The following is a 23,650-nucleotide window of genomic DNA, read 5'->3' on the forward strand; positions in this document are numbered from 1 at the left end:
CACATGAAGTTCCAGTGAACTGCTGTAATGTGGGAAAAGAGTGAACTCGCTGACCTCCGCATCTGTCTGCCCGTCGTCTGACGTCACACCATTGCTGGAGCGCACCCAGCGTTTGCGCCATATGGCCGTGGCGTGTGTCCTTCCCCGCCGTCCTCCTCCTCCTCCTCTTCCTCACTTCAAAACATTCACTGTACGCTACAAAGAAATGTGCCTGAATCGCAACTCCGCGTTTGAAACAGTACCGTGTCCCTTTAAAAACGTCTGACAAAAAAAGCCCATATGATCCCTGAGCTCCAATCACCAATTCCTTCTGCAAAAGCAGCCTCTGCATTTTTGTCTGTCTGAACGCCACAGCAGCACGGGGGGAGAGAAAATGATTGGGGGGGAGAAGCCAAAAGCTGAAGAAATGTGACAATCCAACGGTCATTTTCATGGCGAAGGGGAAACTGGAGCGAAAGGAGTTATTGTGGGACTCCTTTGAGCCTCGAAACGCTGGATCAAAATGGTAGGCTGCAGGGCAGCGCTGCATTTTTTTTTTTTTTTTTTTTTGTTTATTTTGTGTCCCTTCTTGATCTCTTGCAAATTTGAAGCTACTTAACAGGCCGATCAAACTTGCAACACTTGTGCCTCATCATGCTTCATGGCTGTCATACGTGTGCTTTTGTGCTTTGTGTGTCGTTTGCAGTGAAGTTTGTAACTTGCCGACATGGCACAAGTTGGAAATTGAAGCAGCCGAAAGAATGCAGGGGCTACAATAGCTACATTGATGCAGACAATGAGTTAAATTCTTTGATATCAGGGCGCTTCTACTGGACTCGGATGGTGACTGGTGCAAATGTGGACAGGATGAGTGAAAGTGGAGCTGCCACTTTTCTTTTCTTTCTTTTTTTTTTAATTTTTTTTTTTTATCCCCTCCAAGCAGGTGCAGGTCAAGTTTGTCAGGAAGATACCCTTGAAATCTGCTCAGAAGAAGAGCAGATGACCCTCTTTAGTGGCTTACAGTTGACCCTTACAAGGAGCTGAAGTGATCACAGATTTCAGGCTTTGATTTTGTGCAAATACATGCAGCAGCGATACTAAGCAAATCCCCCCCTAAATATTTATTACACATGGTTTAGTTTCATTGTACACTTCATCTACTGCATGTGATTCAGATTTACTTGTTAAGATGCATTATCTCCATGTAGTGTTTTCAGTCAGTCCATGATGTGTTTATACTTCCTCAGCAGATTGGAGCACAACTGAGAGTCGGCCAGTGAGGCAGACAGTCCGCTCTATCTCCAGGGTCATTTTAGGATGCCTCATTAGAAAAGCATGTGGAGCTTGATGCAGTGGTGGAGTAATCCCAGCGCCGCTCACATCTGGAGGCTTGGGTTAATATCTGGGTCAGGTCAGCAGGGTTAGTCCTGGTGCTTGCTGGGTGGCTTCTGGCAGGAGCAAAGAGAAATGAGGACATTTGCTTTTCTTTTTTTTTTTTTTTTTTTTTTTTTGCTCTTTCTCTTTACTGTTTTTGTTGGAGGTACATCAGAGCAAACTTGCAGTGAGGTGCAAAGTGTGCCCTTTGAGCGCAATCCACCAGTCTTCACAGACAAGCTGTTCTCTGACCGTTTTGCTGCACATGATAAACCATGATTTTTTTTTTCACACTATAAAATAAGATGCAGCCTGTTTTATTGTTCATCAATAGCTTCATTTTTTATTTACCTCATAAATGTCCTTTATTTGAATTGTTGGATAAATTATTAGTCAGACCTCAGCTTCTGAAAAGTGTCTGTAAAATTATCACTGTAAAGTAGGAAGTGCATTAAAAGTAGGCGTAAAGTAAATACAACAAAACATGCCCACAAAAAACTGCAACGACATGTTTTTTATTTTTTAGAAAAAAGTCCTGAAGAAGAGAGGTTTGTTATTCCTAATCAGAAAGAAGAAATGGAAAATGACAACAGACGAGGCTCTATAATGAGTGAATTTTAAATGAAACAAAAAAGAACCACAAAGATAAAATAAGAAAATCTGACAAATTCAGCAAAAAGAGATTCTACAACCACATAAAAAAAGAGTAGACACAAACTGAACCTAAACAGTAACAATATGGAACAAAAAAGCGATGTAAATTTACACACAAAGAGACCAAATGGAGATTAAATAGCACACAAAGCTAAACAGAAAGAGCTAAAAGCTAAACATGATCATGAAAAGCACCAAGTTACCAAAACGACTACTGTTCTATCAAGAGAAACTTTTTTTTAAACATGACCACAAAGACTGTTCAAAATGAGTCATAAAATGATAAAGAAATGCAAACACCACCCAACATGTGTAAAGATTTGTTTTGACTTTAGAAAAGAGAGAGGATAAACCAGAGCAGGAAAATGGACGCGACAGAACTCGAGTGATCCGAGTTGCTTTTGTCTCGTAGAGGCCCTTTTCCTGCATGTGTGTGTTCAGTGTGAATCTATCAATCAGTCCATGTTCTCGATACATATCCATGCTCTCATTCTCATCATATTTCTGTGGTTGCTTGTGAAATTGGCCCCAGCTCCACACACACACACACGCTGAACATGTTTGTGGCGTACACTGTGGGACCCTGCGAATCGGTTAGGTTCCAGTCAGCATTGTGAGGGCCTGAGCAGCGCTGTGTCTATCCTCTCGGAGTGCTGGGAGTTTTACGTAACTGCCTATTCAGGGCATTCCTGCCCACCCTTGACTTTGAGGCTTCACTGTCTCTGGGTGCTGAGCGAGGGATCCGTCTTCAGTCTTTGTGACAAGTGCAGCCATTCCTGAGACCCGGCAACAAACTCCAGTAGACATCTTTGGCCTCTGGTATGGGGTGGGGAGGGGGGTGCTCTTCTCGGAAACTCCGAGCGTACTGTAGGTGCTGCTAATTTATGCCCCTGAGATTAAGAGCAGTGGACAAGGCCATGCAGACAGCAAGGTCACACTCACTGGGCTTGTGTAAGGCTTCTTTTGTTCTTGTTAGTTTAAATGGCACCAGTTGTTTGAGGGAAGTGAAGGAGGTTTATGCTCTGAGAGTAAATGTACTTTTTAATGTTCCTCAGCAGCATTGTCTCTGTGTGTGTGTGTGTGGAAAAGCAGTAACTCCACTTTAACCCTTCTTTTGATGATACGCAAGGAGATCTAGAAGAGTTCTGATAGCGAACAGCATGGCTGGATTCAGCCGCTGTTGGCAGACTAAAAAGTTTCTGTGCTGTTTTCCGAGATTTCCCAACTGGAAGCTGGAAACCTTGATCCGATAGTCATCAGAAATGTTTTGTTTAACATTTATTCGTGAACGTGCTGCGTGATTTACCATGCCAGCTTCTGCGTGGCGATGTTCAGGTGCGCCGTTGTCTCGAATACAAAGGCAAATCACTTTTGCTTTTTCTGTGTAGAGAATCTAGCCTGTCTGCTAGATTTCTGCTCGATTTTGTTTTTTGTTGTTTTTTCTTTTTTTCCTTGAAGTTGCAAACCAGAGTTTGTCCCCGGTGAGTCTCTGCATATTTAACAAAAGCAAAAATACTGCAAAAAGAATAGTCATTCACTAAAAGAACCCTAAGTTTGTTTTGCCGGGCTGTGAGAAGATGTCACCCTCCTGGGTGTCTAAGAGTCCCTGCCGGCCCACCTGGACTTCCCTGGACTCTGTGGTTAAGCCCCTCCCCTCCCTAAGTTCCAGCCTCTTTGCTCCCAGTTATTAATCAAATACCATGATCAATAACTGGTGTAAGCGTCCTATGTACCCCCTTCATCCCTAACACGGGAAAGCTTCCCTCCTGGGGAGCGGAGGAGGGGAATAATAATGGCGGTCCCTCAGCCAGACGCACAGAAAGCTTTTTCCAGTGGGCTGTTAGCTAACTGTGTGACATAAAAGTCTTTGGTTTTGTGGTTTTTTTTTTTACTGATAAACTTCCCTAGTTAACCCTTTTCCAGTTTCTACAGCTTTCTGCTGAACTTGTGTGGCAGATGGACCACGTTTAGCCACGGCGTTAGTTCAGTGGTTGGATAAACAGCCAGGAGATGCTCTGTTGTCAAAAGACATTCACGTTAGGTTAGCTGATCACTAAATTCTCTGTAGGAGTGAACGCGAGCGCAAATGGTTGTTGGTTTATCTGGGATGGACTGGCAGCCTGTGCACCCTTGCTCTTGCCTGATGACCGTGAACTGGACTAAGTGGTATAGATATGAATGTATGAGCATGGAAGGCGTATCTACTTTTTAGAGAAATCATACAGATTGAGTCTTTAAATGAGTGTGTTATCAGGTGCAACATCCAGCTCTGGATTAACACTTGGAAAAACTGCAGAATCTTTCCCTCCTAGTTCGCCGCTTCTCACCTGTTGGACACCAATATGGTGGCATTTTAACAGCTAAGTGCACTGAAAGTTTCTAAGTATGTTTTTTTTTTGTTTGTTTGTTTGTTTTTAAATCTGGTTAAATTTGAACAGATTTTATTTGTTTTACCATGGCAACTTGTAAGTCCCCTCATATGAATTGCTAGCCTGGCACGCCAGACTGGAGTGCTCTATATATTTAATTCAGAGCGACTCAGTCTGGAGTCCCTCCCCTCCACGGAGATTCGCATGGGTCTTAAACAAACCACTCTGATTGATTGATCTGAGGAGACTCTTGCCTCTTGCCTTCCGGCACCACGTATTCTTCAAAACGTTCAAGATGGCCAGAGGGGGCAATTCCTGGTCCAGAAAGTAAAAGTCCTGCCATGTGTTTGGATCTACCTGTTTATTTAGAACAGGTGTTTTCCCTAACAGGCTTGTTTACCTGGCAAATAAACTCTGGTCATTAAATTCAGCTCGTTTGGTGACTGGTCGGAACAGCTGCCGGACAGGACCACCTCTGAAGATGGCGCATGGACGTAGCGGGAGTTTGTTTCTTTTTTTTTGTTGTTGCAAAACATTAGTTTCTGACTTACGATTAGTTTCAAAAAGCAACACTGAGTTGCCAGTAACGCCATGTAGCCTCAGGTTTTTACAGTAGAAACAACACAGGTCATTTATGTCTTCTGTACATCACGCCATGTTTATTTTCTTCTGTTGCGTTCACTCTACCGAACACTTCCGGACATTGTAGGCTACCGCTTTATTGACGTCACGTCCACCATTTTTCTGATTGGTTTACTCCGCGCTTGTTTGTCCCGCCATAGAAATGCATTGATGCGAGTGAGTCCCAGACTCTACGCGGGAACAGCGAGAGAGTCTGGCTTGCCAGGCTGATGGCATGCTGGGATGGCTTGAGAAGTTCTGGTATAGGAGAACGTACACTCTGTCATGTAGGTGTCTGAATGAAGATTGGAGGAGCATTATTGTAGGAAGTCTGCTTTCTTTAACAGACAGAAAACTCTGACATGATCTCCTGTCTATGAAGGGCTAAACTTTCAATTTTAATAAAGATTTTATTTATGTAGAAACAGATACAAGATGGAGGACTGGATTTAAGTCAAAATTCGATGCAATCTGTTGGTTTTCCTTATTGAGGCTGTTTATTATGAATCGTCTCAAACTGATGTGTGTTTAAAGTGCCCTGAGATGGCATTGTTGTTGTGAAGTGGAGCTATACAAATAAAGCTGAATTTAATTGTAGATTCATAAGACAAACAGTCTAACTTAATCAAACTTAACTTTGACTGGTTGTAGGTTAAGAAAGCCAACAAAAGCCTCTACCTGTTTTTGTTTTTGTTTTTTTCTTTTGTCCTCTCTGACCTTCTCATCAAACACACCAGCTGCTTCCACGCATGAACACAAACAGTGTGTCCACACCAGAGAGTCCACAGATAAGGAGCTCCTCTCAATCATACGCTAGCCTCTTCTCCCTATGTGTCACGCTATGAAAGGGATAATGAAGACAACACCGTTCCATCCTGCGTAAAAGCCCTCCGGTCTGTCTGCACCTTCTCTTCGCTGCACACGACTTATCTATCGTCTCGAATAGCTTTTCCTCCCCGGTGCATCTTTTATATTTTGCATCTCTTATATGGACAAATTTCAGGTTGTTCTTTTCACATTTGATTTTTATTTGGAGTCATTTGTATGTTACTAATATTTGCACGACCCCGCTAACCTCTCCAAACAAACATGTCATGGTGCCACAGGTATTTGCTCTCACATTGCTGAGATTACTGATAAATACATGTATGGCAGGTGGGTGTGTGGCAGCTCTGCACACATGCGTGATGGGCGCGGGAACAGAGAGTTATGACTCCAGCAGAGCGGTGGTGTGTGAAGTATTGTGGCATGTGTGCGAGGAGGAGGAGATGCCAGCACCACGGGCCCCTCTCTTGGCCAGGCTTCCTGACTCAGCACTTCCTCTCCAAGCTCATTGGTTTAAACCCAAACTTCCTGGCAGAGCATCAGCACGGACGCTTTAACCTCACCGCTGCCCGTCATGCCTCCATCAATCCTCTCTGCCTCCAGGCAGCTCCTTTTGATAATCCCACTGCTCATCATCTCTACCCCAGACGACCGCCGCTGGACGTCTGCTTTCAGCATCGCTTCTGTTCTCACAAACATACTCGTACGCTCTGTCCGCTGCTTCACCAAGCCGGCATCCAGTCTGTTCAAAGGGCAAGCCAATGAAAGAGTTCTGCAAGTCATGCTGTTAAATGTTAATCTACTGTATGATGCCAGAATGCTGCTCGAGCTGTGTTTTCATCCTTATTTTTGTTTGTGCTCCCCAATTTCATGCTTGGATAAACGCATATCACTTGTAGATTGGCTTGTCACCTGTGGTTGAATTAACATATAGATGGAAATGTTTTTAAATTTAAGGATGTAAGCTTGCAGATCTCCACCGGGGTGAAGCTGCGTTGGCCAAGTCACAAACTACCAGCCTGAGATGGCGAAAAGCCCACAGTGGTGTGGGGAGATTGGATGTCTGGGATTAGAGCAGCGCAAATGCTGATAATATTGTTTTTATTAATTGCAGCCAGTAGTGAACGATGTGTTTAAGAAATTAAAATATTTTAATATGCTGAAGGGAAAAGAATAATTAGCCGAAGTGGGGGGTGGAGAGAAAAGTGAACAAGGAGCTGCAAAGTGTGAAGCGATTCTTGAGATGTATGAGGTGTTATGCTGTCATTTTACCTTACATCTCCTTCCCTTTGCAGGCACTTCAGGTTGTTGAGCTCAAGTTTTATTTAACAGCATATACAGTTATTTAACATGTCAGGACTGTGATCAGCACATGTATGAAAAAAACTTTTTTTGTATTGTAGTCTTATTGATTGATTGCAAGTTATTCTTAATGGGTTTTTTTTATGTTTTCCCACAAACTTTTGTACAAATTAATAAAAAATTTGGCTTTTTCTATGCATTAGAGAGGGGATGGTATAAGTCTGAAGACTTGGAGCTACTTTGTAGAGCTTTATGTACCCACAGACTCTGGGTAGTTGTTTTCTTTTTTTTAAACACAAGTTAACGTACATGCAATGGTTGAAAACACTGATTATTCCCAAATGGGGGGTAATCCTACAGTTCTGTGGTTGGTGATGTTGATGCATATCTCTTCAGACGACGGAGCAGAAAACGGGAAAAATGAAAACGTTGCAGGCTGTTTCAAATTCAGTGCACTGCCTCCATGTGGCAGTGGAAAGCTGGAGCAGCTAGTTGTCTGTGAGCAGCGGCTGTTGAAAAGCACGACGAAGACGTCTGTTCCAGCCTTTAGAAGTACTTGAGACTGAGACTACTGTGGGATTGTTTTATATTTGTTTACTTTTCTTTAGATGCTGGTTAAGAAAAAAACGAATTAAGTCAGACCAAGACTATACTTAATATAAATGCTTGCAATGTACAACAAAAAGTGTTTGTGTTTGGTTCATGTTAACATTGCAACAGAAAATTATGATTCAAGGATTTAAGTAACTTTATTGTCATATCAGCTGCTCCCATTCACATGTAGTGATATGAAATTGGAACTGAGGTCCCGGGAGTGGCTGACAAGAAGGAGAAAAAAAAAAAAAAAAAAAGAAGGAAATACAAATATATACTAAAAACTGTATGAAAGTAAAAATGGAAATAGAAGATAAATAACTAGAAATATAAGCTAAATAAAAATAGAAATGTAAGCTAAAGACAATTAAAAGTGTACACTCCATACAAAATATAGGCTACATGTGCAAGAGGTAGTCTGGAGTATTGCACTTAGTGTTGTTGCATTAGTAAAGTAAAGATGCTCGCAGTGCATGTCTGTACAGATCTGTTGTCATGAGGTGGGGCGTGTGTGTGTGTGGGGGGGTTAACGGGTGCCGGGGTCTATATGGCATGGCTGAAGCGCAGCAGTCTGACAGATTCAGGAAAAAACTTTTCAAAGCCTGCTGGTTTTGCTCCTTATGCTTTTCAGATAGATGGCATTTAAGGTCCATATCTGGCAGTATTTGCACCTTCAGTGCCTCTCCTGGTCACTATATTGCATTTTATTTTCATCTTTCACCATTTTTTACTGGAAAAAAATGATTGCGTTCTGATGGTTGATTTTCTTCCAATCTGTATCATATGCATCATGAGTTTCTTGGATTATACAGTCCCCCAGCTTAAAATCACAACACGTAGCTGTCAACTTTAATACTATTATAATCTGATGAACGTTGCCTTCTCTGTGAGTATTAAACTCCTCTTTAATGTGGCTGTGCATGTGACTGTCCCGTGTGTGACCTTAGCAGCATGTTGGCTCTCATGTGCCGCTGTGGTGCCCTCCTGACTCAGTGAAGATTGATTTTTATTAAAGCTTTACGCCTTCGGGCTGTAATGATCAGCCGGGGGGATTGTTAAAAACTTGTCGCTGCTGCTAAACTGGCTCATTTCTGAAAGAGCAGGATGATAATTTGATGACAGGATAAATTGGGGTCCCCTTACACTGCTGTGGATAAGCAGTGTCCTGTATGCCAAATTTGTTTACTTCCTGTTACTGATACGGGTAAAAAGATGTATCGTGATAAAGGGGTCTGTGCATTCAGAATTTCAGGCATATGAATGGATATTCTCTTTTATCTGCTACTGTAAATTCTTCCACCTCAAGGTCAGTGCCTGCTCTCCTTGCAGATTGGATTCACACAGAAGACGAGTGAGTGCAGCAACACAGAGTTGTACTCATGAAGGTACAAAAAGGCTCCAAGATTGATGGAAAGGGTCATTATGTGTCTCTTTGGTTGATTGGTGGTTAATTTAGCTTTCTTTATAGACATTTTCTTCCATTGAAGACACTTCTATTGCCTTCACGTGTGTCTTTTACATCATTCTTTTTAATCTTTTTTGTAATTTAGGTTTTTGGTTAGTTATTCTCTCTGGTTGTTTTCTCATTTGATCTATTTGTCATCTGTAATTGTTTTGTCTCCATGTGTTTTCTTGGTCTTTTTTTTTTTTATTTTAAATTTCATTTCAGTCTTTTGATGAATTTGTCTGACAGTAAACCAGTCACTTTAAGCACAGACACCCGGGTGTGGGGGACCACCTGTTTGGTCCAGGAGGTAATCTGTTTATGAGAAAACAGGCAGACACTTTATCCAAACCAATGCTGAAGATTCAGCCAAAGATAAAGAGAACTAGAATAAGAATCCACATGTCTGGTTTCACATCTCAGAGACCAAACCTTTTTGTGTGGCGTCAGCAGCCAGGGTTGCCCTGGCGAGCGCAGAGGACACGGAGTCCATCATTACCCTGATGACTTTTTAATGGCTGCTTGATTGGCCTCCACCAGGAATGACATGCCCTTGTATGTTTCTGTCTGGTTGTGTTTACATGTGAGCTGATCCATTTTCTATGTTTCCGCCATGTAAAAGCTCTGACGTTGCCGTGTGACCAAATCTCGCTGCTGCATCTGTGTGTTGGTCGTGAGGAGAGTTTACATTCAGGCCTGTCATGCCCCACACTGGAGTGCTCTGGTGATGACTCAGGGATATATATCCATACGTGTGTGTGTGTGTGTAGGGGTTTGTAATGTTCTCCTACCATCTCCCTGCCAGTGAGTGAGATGAGGCTTGACACGGTGCCCACTCTCTTTCCTGTGGGTGTCAGTCACGTCGAGCCCTTTGCTGGGCCCCTCAGCAGGAGGCCTTGCTGTTAGGAATGCTGCTGAGTTTGCTCTTTACTGTATGCTGAAGTGCTCTGTGGGTGCAAGGTGCACGTCATACCACACTGACCCCTCTAAGCAACATAGTAGACAATGAAGGGGGAAAGCACTAATGGTTTTGCTGTCTTGACGTGTAGATGGCTGAAGGATCCCTTTTCACTCTATGTCTGTGAAATGGAAGCTGTTGGATACCGAAGCTATGAGTGACTTTGTTCAACTATTAATCGTCGTCTTGACATAACAAGATAATCTTCTCATTATCTCAAGATAATGAGGGACGCTTTTTCCCGATAGTGGGATTATTTATCATTTTAAACAAAATTTGTTTTCTCAAGATTACGAGTTGATTAAGGGGGTTCTAAGAAGTAAGTGGTTCCTGTGTTACACCTCAGTAAAAACCAAAACAATTTATTCATGTGCATACTTATTTCCCTCTCTCTCCCCACATGTATGTGTGGGTTCTTTCCAGCTTCCTCCCAAAGTCCAAAGACATTCATGTTAGTGTAATTTGAGTCTCAAAAGTTTTGCTTGGCTAGCATGAGTTTGACTGTGTGTGTGTGTATCACACTTCAATTTCTCTTCACCTGAATAATCTTATTCCAGTGAAATTTTTTAATTCTATTTAGCTCCATGAGATGGCAAACGTTTTACACACTGCAGAGGTATCAAACTCCAGTCCTAGAGGGCAGTTTGTTTGTTGCTTCTCTCTACCAACACATCTGATTTAAATCACATGGATCCAGCAGTTTCTTGTCAACATATTTATGACTTTCGGTCAGGTGTGTTGGAGCATGGAGACAACAAAAACCTGCAGGATACCAGAACTCAAAGACTGGAGTTTGACACCTGTGCTGTAGAAGAAAAGCAGCTAGCACTGCTGTGTTAGCAGCTAATGCTAGTGGTGCTCTAGCTCTATTGTCCACCAACTGAGTCAGCAACATAGAAATATATATATATATATATATATATATATATATATATATATATATATATATATATATATATATATAGCACAAAACAAATTCATGTCAAGTCACTCATAAATTTAAAAAAAAAAAAACAACTCAACAGCAAACAAATAAGTCTGTTTCACAAACGACTGAATCATTTTCCAACACTTATTTATCTTAGTGTGTAAACTGTGTTTGCACCAATGAACAAAATAAGCTAGCAAAGGAAACCAATGAATTGCATTGCATGTTCCTTGTTTCTGTCCACTTACTTGAGCATGGACATAAAGGCGGGCATCAATGGAGAGTGGAGAGAAAACTTCCTTTTATTAGGAAGAAAACCCCCCACAAAAACCCGACCAAGGGAGGGGGGGCTAACTGCTTGAATTAAAATGTTTTCTACTATCCTTAATATACCAGAAAATTGAATGTGTTTACATTTTAAACTTGCTCAACAATTCTTGTTTGGCTAGGACGAATAATCTAATTTTAGTTATAACACAGGTTTTATTTTAAGATAAGTAATAGAGATGTTTTAATACCTTTTTATATAGTTTAATCTAGACAGTTTCTGTTTATTCACTGTTAAAGTGGGTGCTTTTACTTATCCTTGCGACTCATTCAAAGTCCAATTTATTTAATGAACTCAGAAGGCACACATCAAGCGAAACAATACACCATGAAATATAATAAAGGTAAATTTGTTCATATCACTCAGCTCAATGAAGAATCTGATGCATGAGGACACAGTTCAGTCTGAGCAGCTTGTACTCGGAAAGCTTTGACCTCCTGCAGTGTTTTCCCTGTGGACCCCCTCCTGTCTGAATACAACCTGCCCCTTTTGCACTGTTGATTCGTCCATGACTCTGTGCTGTGCTCTGACATTGGCCTTTGCTAATGACTCAGACTGGTTTCCAGTCATCAGGCAAACCAGAAAGATGGGGTAGGCTATTAAAGTATGGGGAAAAACTTAAATGTCATCATTTTATCTATTTATTGTTGTTTTTTATTTTGACAAAATAAAACATAGTAAAAAAAAATTTCACTAATATAGTGCTTCCCATGATGCATTATTTTTAGAGCGGCATCAACCTAAGAGGTTGCAACACATTCAGTCTGCATGGGAACTGTGCTGTTGTTAGAGACTTTATAGAATTGTAAATCTCCACGGGTCGTCCGGCATGAAGGTGTGGGAGTGAAGTGGCATTCTCAGCAGTGAAGTTAGAAAAACGAGTTTCATCCTCTGCCTCAGTTCCACAAGTCAAGACTCTGCCAAGACCAGCCCCACCATGGCTCAAGATGAAGAGGACTTAATGCTGTTCTTTTAATCACTTTGACTGACAAGTTCGCTGTGAGTTTGACTTACACCTCAGTATCTTACCAATACCACAAGATAACAGCTGGTAACTTCTTCGTGATGGATGCAGGCTGTGCTCAGGCAGCTCTGTGATCCCGAGCATCATCTATCACAGCTGCATCCAGACTGGATTAGTGCTGAAGCACTTTCAGAGTTGGAAACTTTGACTCCTATTTGAAGATGTACCATCATTTTTATTTCTTTTTTTTATTTCAATGCTTGAGTATTTGTATAAAATCCATCATTTTTCAATCTTTCTAACTCAGTACCCCATAAGTTTGACATTTAATTACAAAGCTCCCATCAGGCCAATTTGTAAAATGTTTTAATGGAAAATGAAGTTGGGGGGAAAAGTTTATTGGCAAAGAATTAGAGCAACTGGTTTAAGTTTGGATGAATTTAAAAGCATCGCCTCTTATGATCATAATTTCCTCATCTGGTTTGAATGTATCTGTAATACTGTATATGGAGCACAGATCTGCTATATCAACATCTCTCCTTTTTTAAATTCCATGACGAGTTGTGCAGCAAAGTGAAGAGTCATTTTATGAGGCTGAAGCGCATCAATCTCAAGAGTCGTTTAGTCAAACTGGCCCACTAAGGCCTCTGCAAAGCTGTAGATCCACTCATATCGTTGTCTTTGGCAGATGATAAAATGATCTGTGTTTCAAGGGTGCGTAGGGCTTTGATTGAAGCCAATTTAAATGACGCCCCTTGTTGGGTGCGTCAGTAATCCCCCTGCAGTGTGTTTGTCACAGGTCAGGCCACACATGAATAATGTATTGGGAGGCATCTAACTGAGAGGCTGGTTAAAGGTGGTGCTCCTCTAATGACAGCAAACAAGCTCTCCCTCTGACATTTCACAGCGAAAGAGAGAGGGGAGGGTGGCAGAGAGGGAAAGATCTGGGGAGTCAGATTAGTCCTTTAATTCAAAGTGCTCGCTCTGTTCAGTTGCTGAATGATGAAAAGTGACAAGATGGTTTTGTCTTTGGTGCATAGTGCAACATCCACATGATTATGGATTAAATAGTTATGAAGCATCGCTGTTTACCGAAACCCCTCCATCATTCATGAAACACCAGATAAATGCTCCTGTCTGTGTCAAACTAACTATAAACATAAAACTCATGCAGGAATCTTGAATGTGGATACACAGAAGAAGCTGCCAGGTGAAAGCATCTCTATGCCGTCAGATACAGCAATAGAAATGATACAACAAATTGTTGACTTTACTTTGAACTTAAAATCAAAAAGACCTCCATCATATGCACTGCTTGCAGCTTGACTGCATTTTAAAACTTGCATCAAAGCCTTAGATGTCTTTTAAAAAGATCATGTTATTTTAAATCTGCATCACAACCCAGAGCAGCATGCATTCTCTGTATTCAATAGCAGGAAGTCAGCCCTCAAAAACACAACAGCAGAGGGGGGAACTGGGGAAATACACCTGTTAAAGTTTTTTTGTTTCATCCAACAAACAGCATGTTTTATTAACCGTAAGTTCATACTTAATGAGCTGAGTCATTTTACTCTCTTGTTTTGTTAAATGAGTGAGCTTTTTAACTCACAACTGCATCACTTAGATCAGGGGTGTCCAACTCTGGTCCTTGAGGGCCACAATCCAGCAGATTTTCAATATATCCCTGCTCCAACACATTTGGCTCAAATTGATGAGTCATTGTGCAGAAATTTGTGGGCTGCTGGATTCATTTAATTTGAGTTAAGTGGGTTGGAGGGGGGATATGTAGAAAACCTGTAGGACTGTGGCCTCCGAGGACCAGCTTTGGACACCCCGCATCCAAATTAGAACGCTTGGTGATTTTAATGTTATGCCTCCTTTAACTCCCCTTGTTGAATTCAGTGGAATTCTTCATGATTGAGTTTGATGCATTTGAACAAGAGCCTCTAAAACACTGATTTCAACTTCAAGGCTGGCAAAGCAATATATCAGGGGTGGGCAACTCCAGCCCTCAAGAGCTGCAGTCCTGCAACTGTTGGGAGTTTCCCTGCTGCAACAGAGCTGACTTGAATCAGTGGGTAATGAGCAAACGTGTGCAGAGTTTGATGTCAAGCTCTGCACAAGTCTGCTAATAAGGCCTGATGTGTGTCAGCATGCGCAATAAATCATATGGTTAAAAAAAAAAGTACCAAAAATGTCAAAGTTGAAGGATTGTTCAGGTCCTAGAACTTAATAAATCCAAATCTGCAGCTAAATTAAACAATTTTCAGATTTTATTGATTAGTTCATTAAACCTAATCTGAGATAAAGAAAAAAATGTTCTATTTCACATCTTCTGTTACATAATTTTTGTTGCTGAGAATGACCAACTGCATATTTCTGTTTTAGAAAAAATATCCAAACCAACCACACCACATCCAGTGTTGTATGAGCAGTGATACACTGCACTGAAAATCACAGCGTTGAAACATGTTCAGACCCTCTGATGATGAGCGAGACTCCCTGATCCTGACCAGGTACAGTAAGTGGGGGATGGAGGTTTGTGGATGTTTCGCATGTCTTGCTTCTCATCCTCCAGACTCACATCTTTCCCTGCATCATCCTATTTGAGTCCCAGAAGAAGCAGATCATTATCGCTGTAAGAGCATAACTTCCAGCCTGCAACTTATACTCCATCTGATTAAGGCTGCTACGTTTTGCCCTTGGGCGATGTCTGCAGCCTTGCACTGAGAGCGATAACCCGATCTCCATTCCTCTTGCTCGGAGTCCAATTTAGCAGCTCAGAACTATGAATAAATCTAACACTGCATAATTGAATTCTTCAAACAGAGCAAACTCTCAAGGTTAGGCCTAAATGCAAAACCATTTTCCCGCCTGAACAATGACAATACATTGTCACTGATCTTAAATAGAGGGAAAGCACATGCAGCAGAAGGAAAACACAACTGACTTATGTGTTAATTTTCCTTTGAATTATTAAAAACATTAGTGTGATTTATTTTCATCAAGAGTCCACTTTGTGCCATGAATGCCATAACTTTTGTTGTCTAAAAACAAGATTATTTGAAAATAATCTGTTCTCCCTTTTTCTTTCATTATCTGCCCCATGAAAGGCACAGAGATGTGATTATAGTTTTACAGCTGAACCAGTTTTAATGACATTTGTCAAAAAAAAAAAAAAATAGACTGGTATCAATCCACTTCCTTTTCTGCCTTCCAAAGATGCTCAGGATGATAAATTCCATTAATTGTTTGGCGGGTTAGTTTGTATTTATTAAACATGGTTTCCCTGATTGTTCCTGTGGACATGTTTTGTCGTGTGCATAATTCGGCATCCTTCTGGGAAGGAGTAGTGAGTGGGTGTGTTGCGAAGATCCAGCTAATAGGAGGGAAATGGCATTGAATACCAATGCACAGACCAGTCAGTCCTTACAAAGAGACCAGACACTGTGTTTGGTGTGTGTGTGTGTGTGTGTGCGCTCTCAGTTTGCTGCTCTGTCCTCACTCACATCCCGTCTGGATCGAAACCCTGCCCTTCCTGTGCTAAAATAAACCCACCTTGGGAAGTTGAGGACCTTGCACAGAGTGCTGATTGTTACACATTTTGATTTTTCACTGACTTGCATCGCATACCGCATGCAGCCCAACACGTTGCAACGTTTCCTCCGAAACTGCTGCACGTGTGTTGCAACATTATTTTCTGCATTTGATTTTAGTGTCACAGAAAAACCAAAACGTAGAACAAAACACTGATTTTCTTCTTCTTCTCTTTTTTTTTTTTTGTTTACAATAGTTGTAGCTTTAGATTCACCAGTTATTTAACCTTTATATAGATAAATTCAGTTAAACATAATGGGACCCTAATACCATATAATAATAACAGTTAAATATCACAAAGTCCCTATGAGACATAGCTTTTCCAGCTTCAAAAGCAGCTTCACCTTGACTTTAAAATGATCCCAATAGTGATCGATTTTGAGTTCCGATCTACTCATATTGATCCCTTAAACTGAGACGACGGCTGTCCAAAGGTGGTTTTGTTAAAACACAAATCCCAACTGCAGCACAGGAGTCAGTGAGGTTGTTGAGATCTGAAGCATCCTGATTACTTTCAATTGGCAGAATGTGACATAGTTAAGACTTGTCCATGCTGTCTTTTTTCCATGATGCCACCAAATTGAAGTCATGCACTTTGATGAGAAGCCCGAGAGAATACTTAAAAAGGTCTTGTGAGGTGATTGTTGTCTCAAAGTCAAGAATAAACTTCATTAAGGTGAAAGTGTAAACAGAGGTAAAGTGCATTAAGTGAAATCCTTCATGACTGAAGTCTGGGAGATGCTGATTTACTGCTGTGGTTTAGTAAATCCCATGATTCTTGTTTTGTATCAAACTGTTTGTTTTCTGTTTTTAAAGTTTGGTTGATGTAATCTGTCAGGATTATTTTAACACACTGGAAAATCCCTTAATCTCCAAATTTAACGGACTGAGTTAATGCATCAGCTGGGATTTGATAACTTTCAGAATTTCCCCTTGGGTTTGATGAAGTATCCTTTCATTATATGCCATTTCAGTAGTCTGTAACATTTAGTAGTCTGTCTTTTTGTTTTGTTTTGTTTTGGGTTTTTTTTTCAACAAAAATGCATCTAAATAATCAAAACTATTATGTTTTTTTTTTTCTTTCCTTTCAAAATTAAACATTTACATACACCTGTTTACACCTTACCAAACATATTTTTTTTATAGGACTTCCAAAAAAATACTTGAGAACTTTGTTATGTATCAATTTCATGTGTTTCTGCAGTTTTTACAACCTTCTTCTGAAGGCCAGACAGTATTCAGTTGGTTGCAGTCTATAACTTCACCAGATTTTACAAAGTGGATAGTGGAAAGTCAGCATGACTCACTTTAAGACTGAGGATGGGATCCACAGAGATGTGGGAATGATGCTTGAATGAATGCTGCACAGATTTTGTTTGGTGTTGCTCATTGAAAGTTTTTTGTTCAATCTACATACACTTTTGTGTATGTAGATTGTGTATGTAGATTATTATTGTTAAATTATTATTACTATTATTATTACTATTATTCTATCTATTCAATTTTTTTCTAGTTCCTTATATCTCTTTTTCCTGCAGAGATGTTTCTTTTTTTCTTTTTTACTTTGTTTTTTGTTGATAAACTGTCTCGTTAGCTTTTCCTGCTTTTCTTTCTGGAACATTATAGTTATTTAAATCTCTTAAACATATTGAGCTTCTATTCACTATTTATCTGATTGTAAGTTTTTTTTCTTCACTTTATTTTGTGTTTCTTTTACTTCCTTTCTCAGCTCATAGTGGAGAAGACCACAGACTTCCCCTCTGCTGAGTTCTCTCTGGTGGAGGATGTGGCTCTGCACTTTACCTGTTTGATGGACAGGCTGAATGAGCAGCGACTCTTCCAGCCAGACCTGTGTGACGTTGACATTGTCCTGGTGCGTCAGCACAGCACCTTCCCAGCCCATAAGGGTGTGCTGGCAGCCTACAGCCCTTTCTTCCACTCTCTTTTTGCCCAAAGCAAACAGCTGCGGCGCGTGGACCTGTCTCTCGATGCCCTAACCTCTCAGGGGTTGCAGCAGATCCTCAACTTCATTTACACTTCCAAGCTGCTGGTGAGCAGCCGCACCGTTCGTGACGTTCTCAACGCCGCCACCTTACTTCAGATGGGCGACATCGCAGCCTCTTGTCACGACCTCATCAGCAGCCAGTCTCTGAGAACCACCTGTACAGATATGGCCAATCAGGAGGGGCTTGGCAGCGGTGAGCCAACTGCTGCAGCAAGGCCCCCCAGCCAGCTGTACCGGGAGATCAAACAGGAGTCAGAGCTTGGAAGGGTGTACACGAGAGAAAGCAGCAGCCCGTTTTCCGTCAGAGTGGAGGAGGCAGGCAAGACGGCTTCTCAGACAAAGCAGTACTACCAGAAAGAGGAGAGCGCAGGAGGAGGGGCTGGCACAGGTGTGGCTACTTTGTGTAAAGTGGAAGACAGCAGAGAAGAGCCTAAACCAGCAGACAGTCATGCCTCCTTCAACAGAGACCAGATTATAGTTGAAGTCAACCTTAACAACCAAACCCTGAACGTGTCAAAGGGATCAGAGGGCAAACTTGCCACTACTACAGACACAATGTTTGGTCGTTGCCATGAAAACCAGCAAGACTCAGAGGATGACAATGAAGAGGAAAATGGCAATAATATTGATGAAGATCACGAAGACCTAAAGAGGGGTGACATACTGGGGCAAAGCAGCGACGAGGAAGATGAAGAGGAGGATGAAGAAGAAGAGGAGAACACCCTTAACATTCCAGGCTTGGATCAGCCTGCCATGATTGATCGACCTCGGCGGGGCACCAGAGCCTTGGCCATGGCGGGCACCACTGCCTCCTTGCGGCAGACTCTCGCTGAGGCCACGCTGGCCAATCAGCGACAAGGCGGGAAGAGGACACTGGATGCAGAGGGTCTGGGCCAGAAGGTGAGGCTGGAGGAAAAGCAGCACTTCCCGTGTAAGAAGTGCCCTCGCATCTTCAACAACAGGTGGTACCTGGAAAAGCACATGAATGTCACTCACAACCGCATGCAGATCTGCAACAACTGTGGGAAACGCTTCCTGCTGGAGAGCGAGCTGCTGCTGCACCAGCAGACTGACTGTGAGAAGAGCATCCAGGTATGGCCCTCTCATCAAGTATTTTCTTTCTTTTTTTTTGTATCTGCACCGTTTAAAATTACTAAAATCAGTTAATCATTCATTTATTCAACTAGTTGGTGATACACAGCTTTGATACGTCCAACTACCTTCACCATTACCCCTCACAATCCATGTTAAAGTCTCTGTTTAAACACTATATAACACACATGGACTGTAAAAACCTGCACCAGTTTGAAGATATAGATTATTTTTTGTAAATAATTTATACCAAAATAATCCCAGTTACCATCATGCATGAATTCTCCTGTGTGTGCTTTTAAGTGTGTGACATGTGGCAAGGCTTTCAAGAAGCTGTGGTCGTTACACGAGCATAACAAGATCGTCCATGGCTATGCTGAGAAGAAGTTCTCCTGTGAGATATGCGAGAAGAAGTTTTATACCATGGCTCACGTCAGGAAACACATGGTCGGTGAGTGGCAGTAAAATCAGCTACCCTGGTTGGTCACCTTGTTCCCTTGTGTATTTTAGGCTTCCTCTAATTGATTGTTGTACAGGATTTGTTTTGGGTGTCACTTTCCTTTTCCTGTGTTTTTGGGGGAGATAAGCATCTTGTTTCCCAGACGGGCTTATAACAAGACTCATGTACATCCATCCAAGCAGGGTTTTTCATATATAATGTTTCATTCTAACTGCAGGGAAAACTTTTTGGGAAACTTGAGAGGAAACCCGTCATTTAGTTGTTCAACCAACCAGAAAAATGTTTGACATTTTTTTTAATTCTTTCGCTCTCTGATAGAATATGACTATATCATTGATAAAGTTTTTGGATCCCGGTGGAGTTATCTACCTATCCAACCAGTTTTGAAGAAGGATGCAAGATTTAAAGGTTAAAAAATGAGTCTCATGAATCTACAGTTTGCTTTATTTATCATTTATTTAGGTAAACTTTACAGTATATTTGTAGAAATATATATATTTATAGTAACATTAGTATAACAATTTTGTAAGTTGTAATTTTTTAGTACTTCAAGTAATTTTTAAGTAAGATTATTTTGCTTCCATGACAGTATTACAGACAAGCAGACAAAGATTCACCCAAATGCACATTTCAGTTTTTATTTTAAAACCTTCTACCATTTTTTTTTTTTTTCAAATGTGAATAGATTCATTTATGTTTCATCGCATTTTGATCATGTATGGCAGAGGAAAACTTTATTAATGTATCTTTTATTGTTGGTAGGTTTCATATCTGTTGGCTTAAATACTCATTAATATAACATAACAATTTCTTTTTCTAAAAATGTTTATACATTTGTAAGAATACCTATTTGAAATGAAAAAAAAAGTTATTGAAGTTAGTTGATTGAAGATAAGATGTTTGTTTTAGCACAGAGATGTTTTTTTTTTTTTATCTCTAAAACTTTAAATTTGACATTATTTGTCAAATTGTTCTTTTAAATAATTCATCTTGAATGTTTCATATATATTATTTTAGAACAATTCAGCAGCAGGCACTTTGTCATGTGGTGTTAAAGTGGCATAATGAAGCCAAAGTGCACGCTCCATCCCTCTGTGGGAGTTCTAAGCCAATTTTATCTGATCTATGTTGTGGAAGTGGATCCAACCGCAGATTCATGTTAGTGCATGCCAGCCCCTGTCCTTCAGTGCAGAACAGGCTTCCTCATTTTCCATCAGGCTTCCCACAAAGACAAAGAACACTCCAGGTTGCACATCAATCTGGTTTTCCATGGGTAAAAAAGCTCAGACTTCGGTTACAGTTTTCGTTTGGGCTTTGTCTATTTTTTTTTTTTAACCAAGCCCATACTGCTGTAGTGTTAAGCTTACACATCTGACCTTTAGAGCCACGTGTACTGTAATACTTAAGAATAGGTTACCTGAAATCAGGTCTTTAATATTATTTAAGTGGTAATTTCTAAAATGAAACGAAACATTTAGTGATTGGATCATCAGACACTTCTTTTGGATTTTTTTTTTAGGTTAATGACCTTGACACAGAACATCTTGTTGTGGAATTAACTTATAAACATTGAACAGTTGTACACTTGCTTTCAGAACTTTAGAGAAAGTCAAATTAAGTTCACTTGGAAATGTTATTAGTTACACTGTCGGTTTATTCTGACATTATTCAACAAGCTGAATATCCCTAGCTTTTTGTGAGTCGTGTATGTGTATGCATCCTCTGTAGAAATGACAAACTTGTTTCTATTTGATTAAGATTGACACGGCAATGAAATTAACTAACTAATATTGTATGAATGTGTATGTGTGTCTGTGTATTTGTGTGTACGTGAAGCCCATACCAAGGACATGCCATTCACCTGTGAAACGTGTGGGAAGTCTTTCAAGCGTAGCATGTCCCTGAAGGTTCACTCTTTACAACACTCGGGAGAGAAACCCTTCAAGTGTGAGGTTTGAGCTCCTACTGCTTTCTGTGTGACTCGCATGAGGAGTATTAAAAGTGCTCACATTAAGATCAAGAAATCCAGATGTCACTTTAAACAAACCGAGGAAAAGACATCATTAACTAGCTCTTTATACGTAGAGCCCCATTAGCCAGTTAAACTTCAAATAAATTGAATAATAATTCAGTTTATGCCTTTCTGGTGTCAGTTATCTTTTCTAGTATATTTAATGTGATTCTAACTTTAACTACATTGATGTGACCTGGAAATATTAGATATCGTAAGTTAAAGTGTTTAAAAGTTGACATGTCGTACTAGCATAGCGTAGCATAAAAGATGCTAACCTGTCGCTGTTTTAATTCTCAGAACTGCAGCGAGCGTTTCCAGTACAAATACCAGCTTCGCTCCCACATGAGTATCCACATCGGACACAAGCAGTTCATGTGCCAGTGGTGTGGAAAGGACTTCAACATGAAGCAGTACTTTGATGAACACATGAAGACGCACACTGGTCAGTCACTTTTTGCAGCATTCCTCAAGATTTTCATGGCTGTTGCTGCTAATTGACCGAAGACTTTTATTAACGTCAAAGCTCCAGGAAAAACAAAATAAATCCTTTTTTCTGCTGAGCGTAGCTACTCTTTAATGTTCAGTTTTCAGAGTAAAAACCTTTCAGTGACAAACTGATTGTTCACACAGTTTATTCATGATGCAACTGATAACTCAGCACATACAGTGTTAGCTTGGCCTTTAATCCCAGTGAGCTAAAATCTGATTCTAGTTTTGACCCCTCCTATGGGCACAATATAAAGTCATAAAGATTTTGCTGATGAAAATAAATGAATGCAAATAATATAACAAGACAAGAAATTTGGTGTTGCATACAGCTATATAAATATACAGCAACTTTTTCAAATATCCCTGGTTACTAAGGTAGGTATAATGGCATTCCAACAATATTATTTTGTGTACAGTGCTGTCTAGTTTGTGCTCCTATAGCCCACTTGTCGTTAATGTACTCTGGTTCCCCAGCATGTGATACAGACCTTGTTTGAACAGCGGATGTCTGAGCTAGTATGCTTTTCTGTTCATTATCACTCAACATGAGAGCCCAAGGACCCGACTGGATGATGTACTATTGTGTCTATTCTCTATGACGCTATCTAGCACAATGGCACCTCCTGGATTTGAACTTACGTCTCCTGCACAAGATTCAGACGCTTTACCAACAGATACGTGGCGAAACATCAGACATATCCGCTCAGAAGAATGCAGTCCTAGGAACAGCTAAGATACAGTGTAGGACCCTCAAGCTCCCACGGCTCTGGTAGAGGAGTCGAGCTTGAGATGAATAGCCATCTGCCCTAACCAGAGAAGATGGGAAGGATGGGTGAGGGAAGAGTTATGTATATATTTACACAGAATACAGAGAACTAAAAAAGAATAGAAACACACAGGCATCTATATTTACATAGATACAAAAAGATAATCGTGCATTGGAGAAGAGCGGCTTTAAATTCTGTGCAGAAAATGTATGATGTATGAAAGGATGTGAAAATATGAAAATGTATGAAAGGTATAAATGTGAATAAGTACAGTTTTTATGACCGAATTGTATTTGTAGATCAACTTTTTGTCACATTTTGTCAGGAGAGAAACCGTACATCTGTGAGATCTGTGGGAAGAGCTTCACGAGCCGGCCCAACATGAAGCGCCATCGCCGCACCCACACTGGCGAAAAGCCATACCCGTGCGAGGTGTGTGGTCAGCGCTTCCGCTTTTCCAACATGCTCAAGGCCCACAGGGAGAAATGCTTCCGCGTTAGCAACCCCATGGTAACCAATTCCAGTGACCCCCTTGGCCTCGATGAGCACCTGGCCTCCCCTGCCGCGGACTCTTCCGGTCAGGTCCAGCTGGGAACGGCGACTCCCGCCACATCCGCCACCACACCTGCTGCTGCCTCTAGCCCCCACCCTCTCCACGGCACCCAGCTGTCTCTACCCCTGCTGCAATCCATGGGGACGCTGCCGCCTGCCTTGCATTTACCCCCACCACCTCCCTTGTTCTCTGCTGGTAGGATGAACTCCAACAACTAACAAATCTCTGTAGCATTGAAAGCACTTTGTTACTTTTGTCTCTTTGTTTTTTCTTTAAGCTTTTAAGAGGACTCACAATGGGAAAGTGATGCACCTCTGTGACATTTACACAAAA

At 41.0% G+C, this 23,650-nt stretch overlaps 1 protein-coding gene across 1 annotated transcript; it reads left to right on the forward strand.

The window, feature by feature from the left end:
• Nucleotides 1-431: 431 nt before the first annotated feature.
• On the forward strand, nt 432-23,535 carry zbtb47b (zinc finger and BTB domain containing 47b; the record flags this gene model as incomplete). Its single annotated transcript, XM_079259858.1, is given in 7 exon segments — nt 432-505; nt 17,620-17,638; nt 17,640-19,052; nt 19,338-19,485; nt 21,331-21,446; nt 21,806-21,950; nt 23,090-23,535. Coding segments are annotated over 7 exon segments (2,361 nt in total).
• Nucleotides 23,536-23,650: the final 115 nt, after the last annotated feature.

The sequence above is a fragment of the Telmatherina bonti genome (assembly GCF_933228915.1).
Source record: "Telmatherina bonti genome assembly, chromosome: 20".
NCBI lineage: Eukaryota > Metazoa > Chordata > Actinopteri > Atheriniformes > Telmatherinidae > Telmatherina > Telmatherina bonti.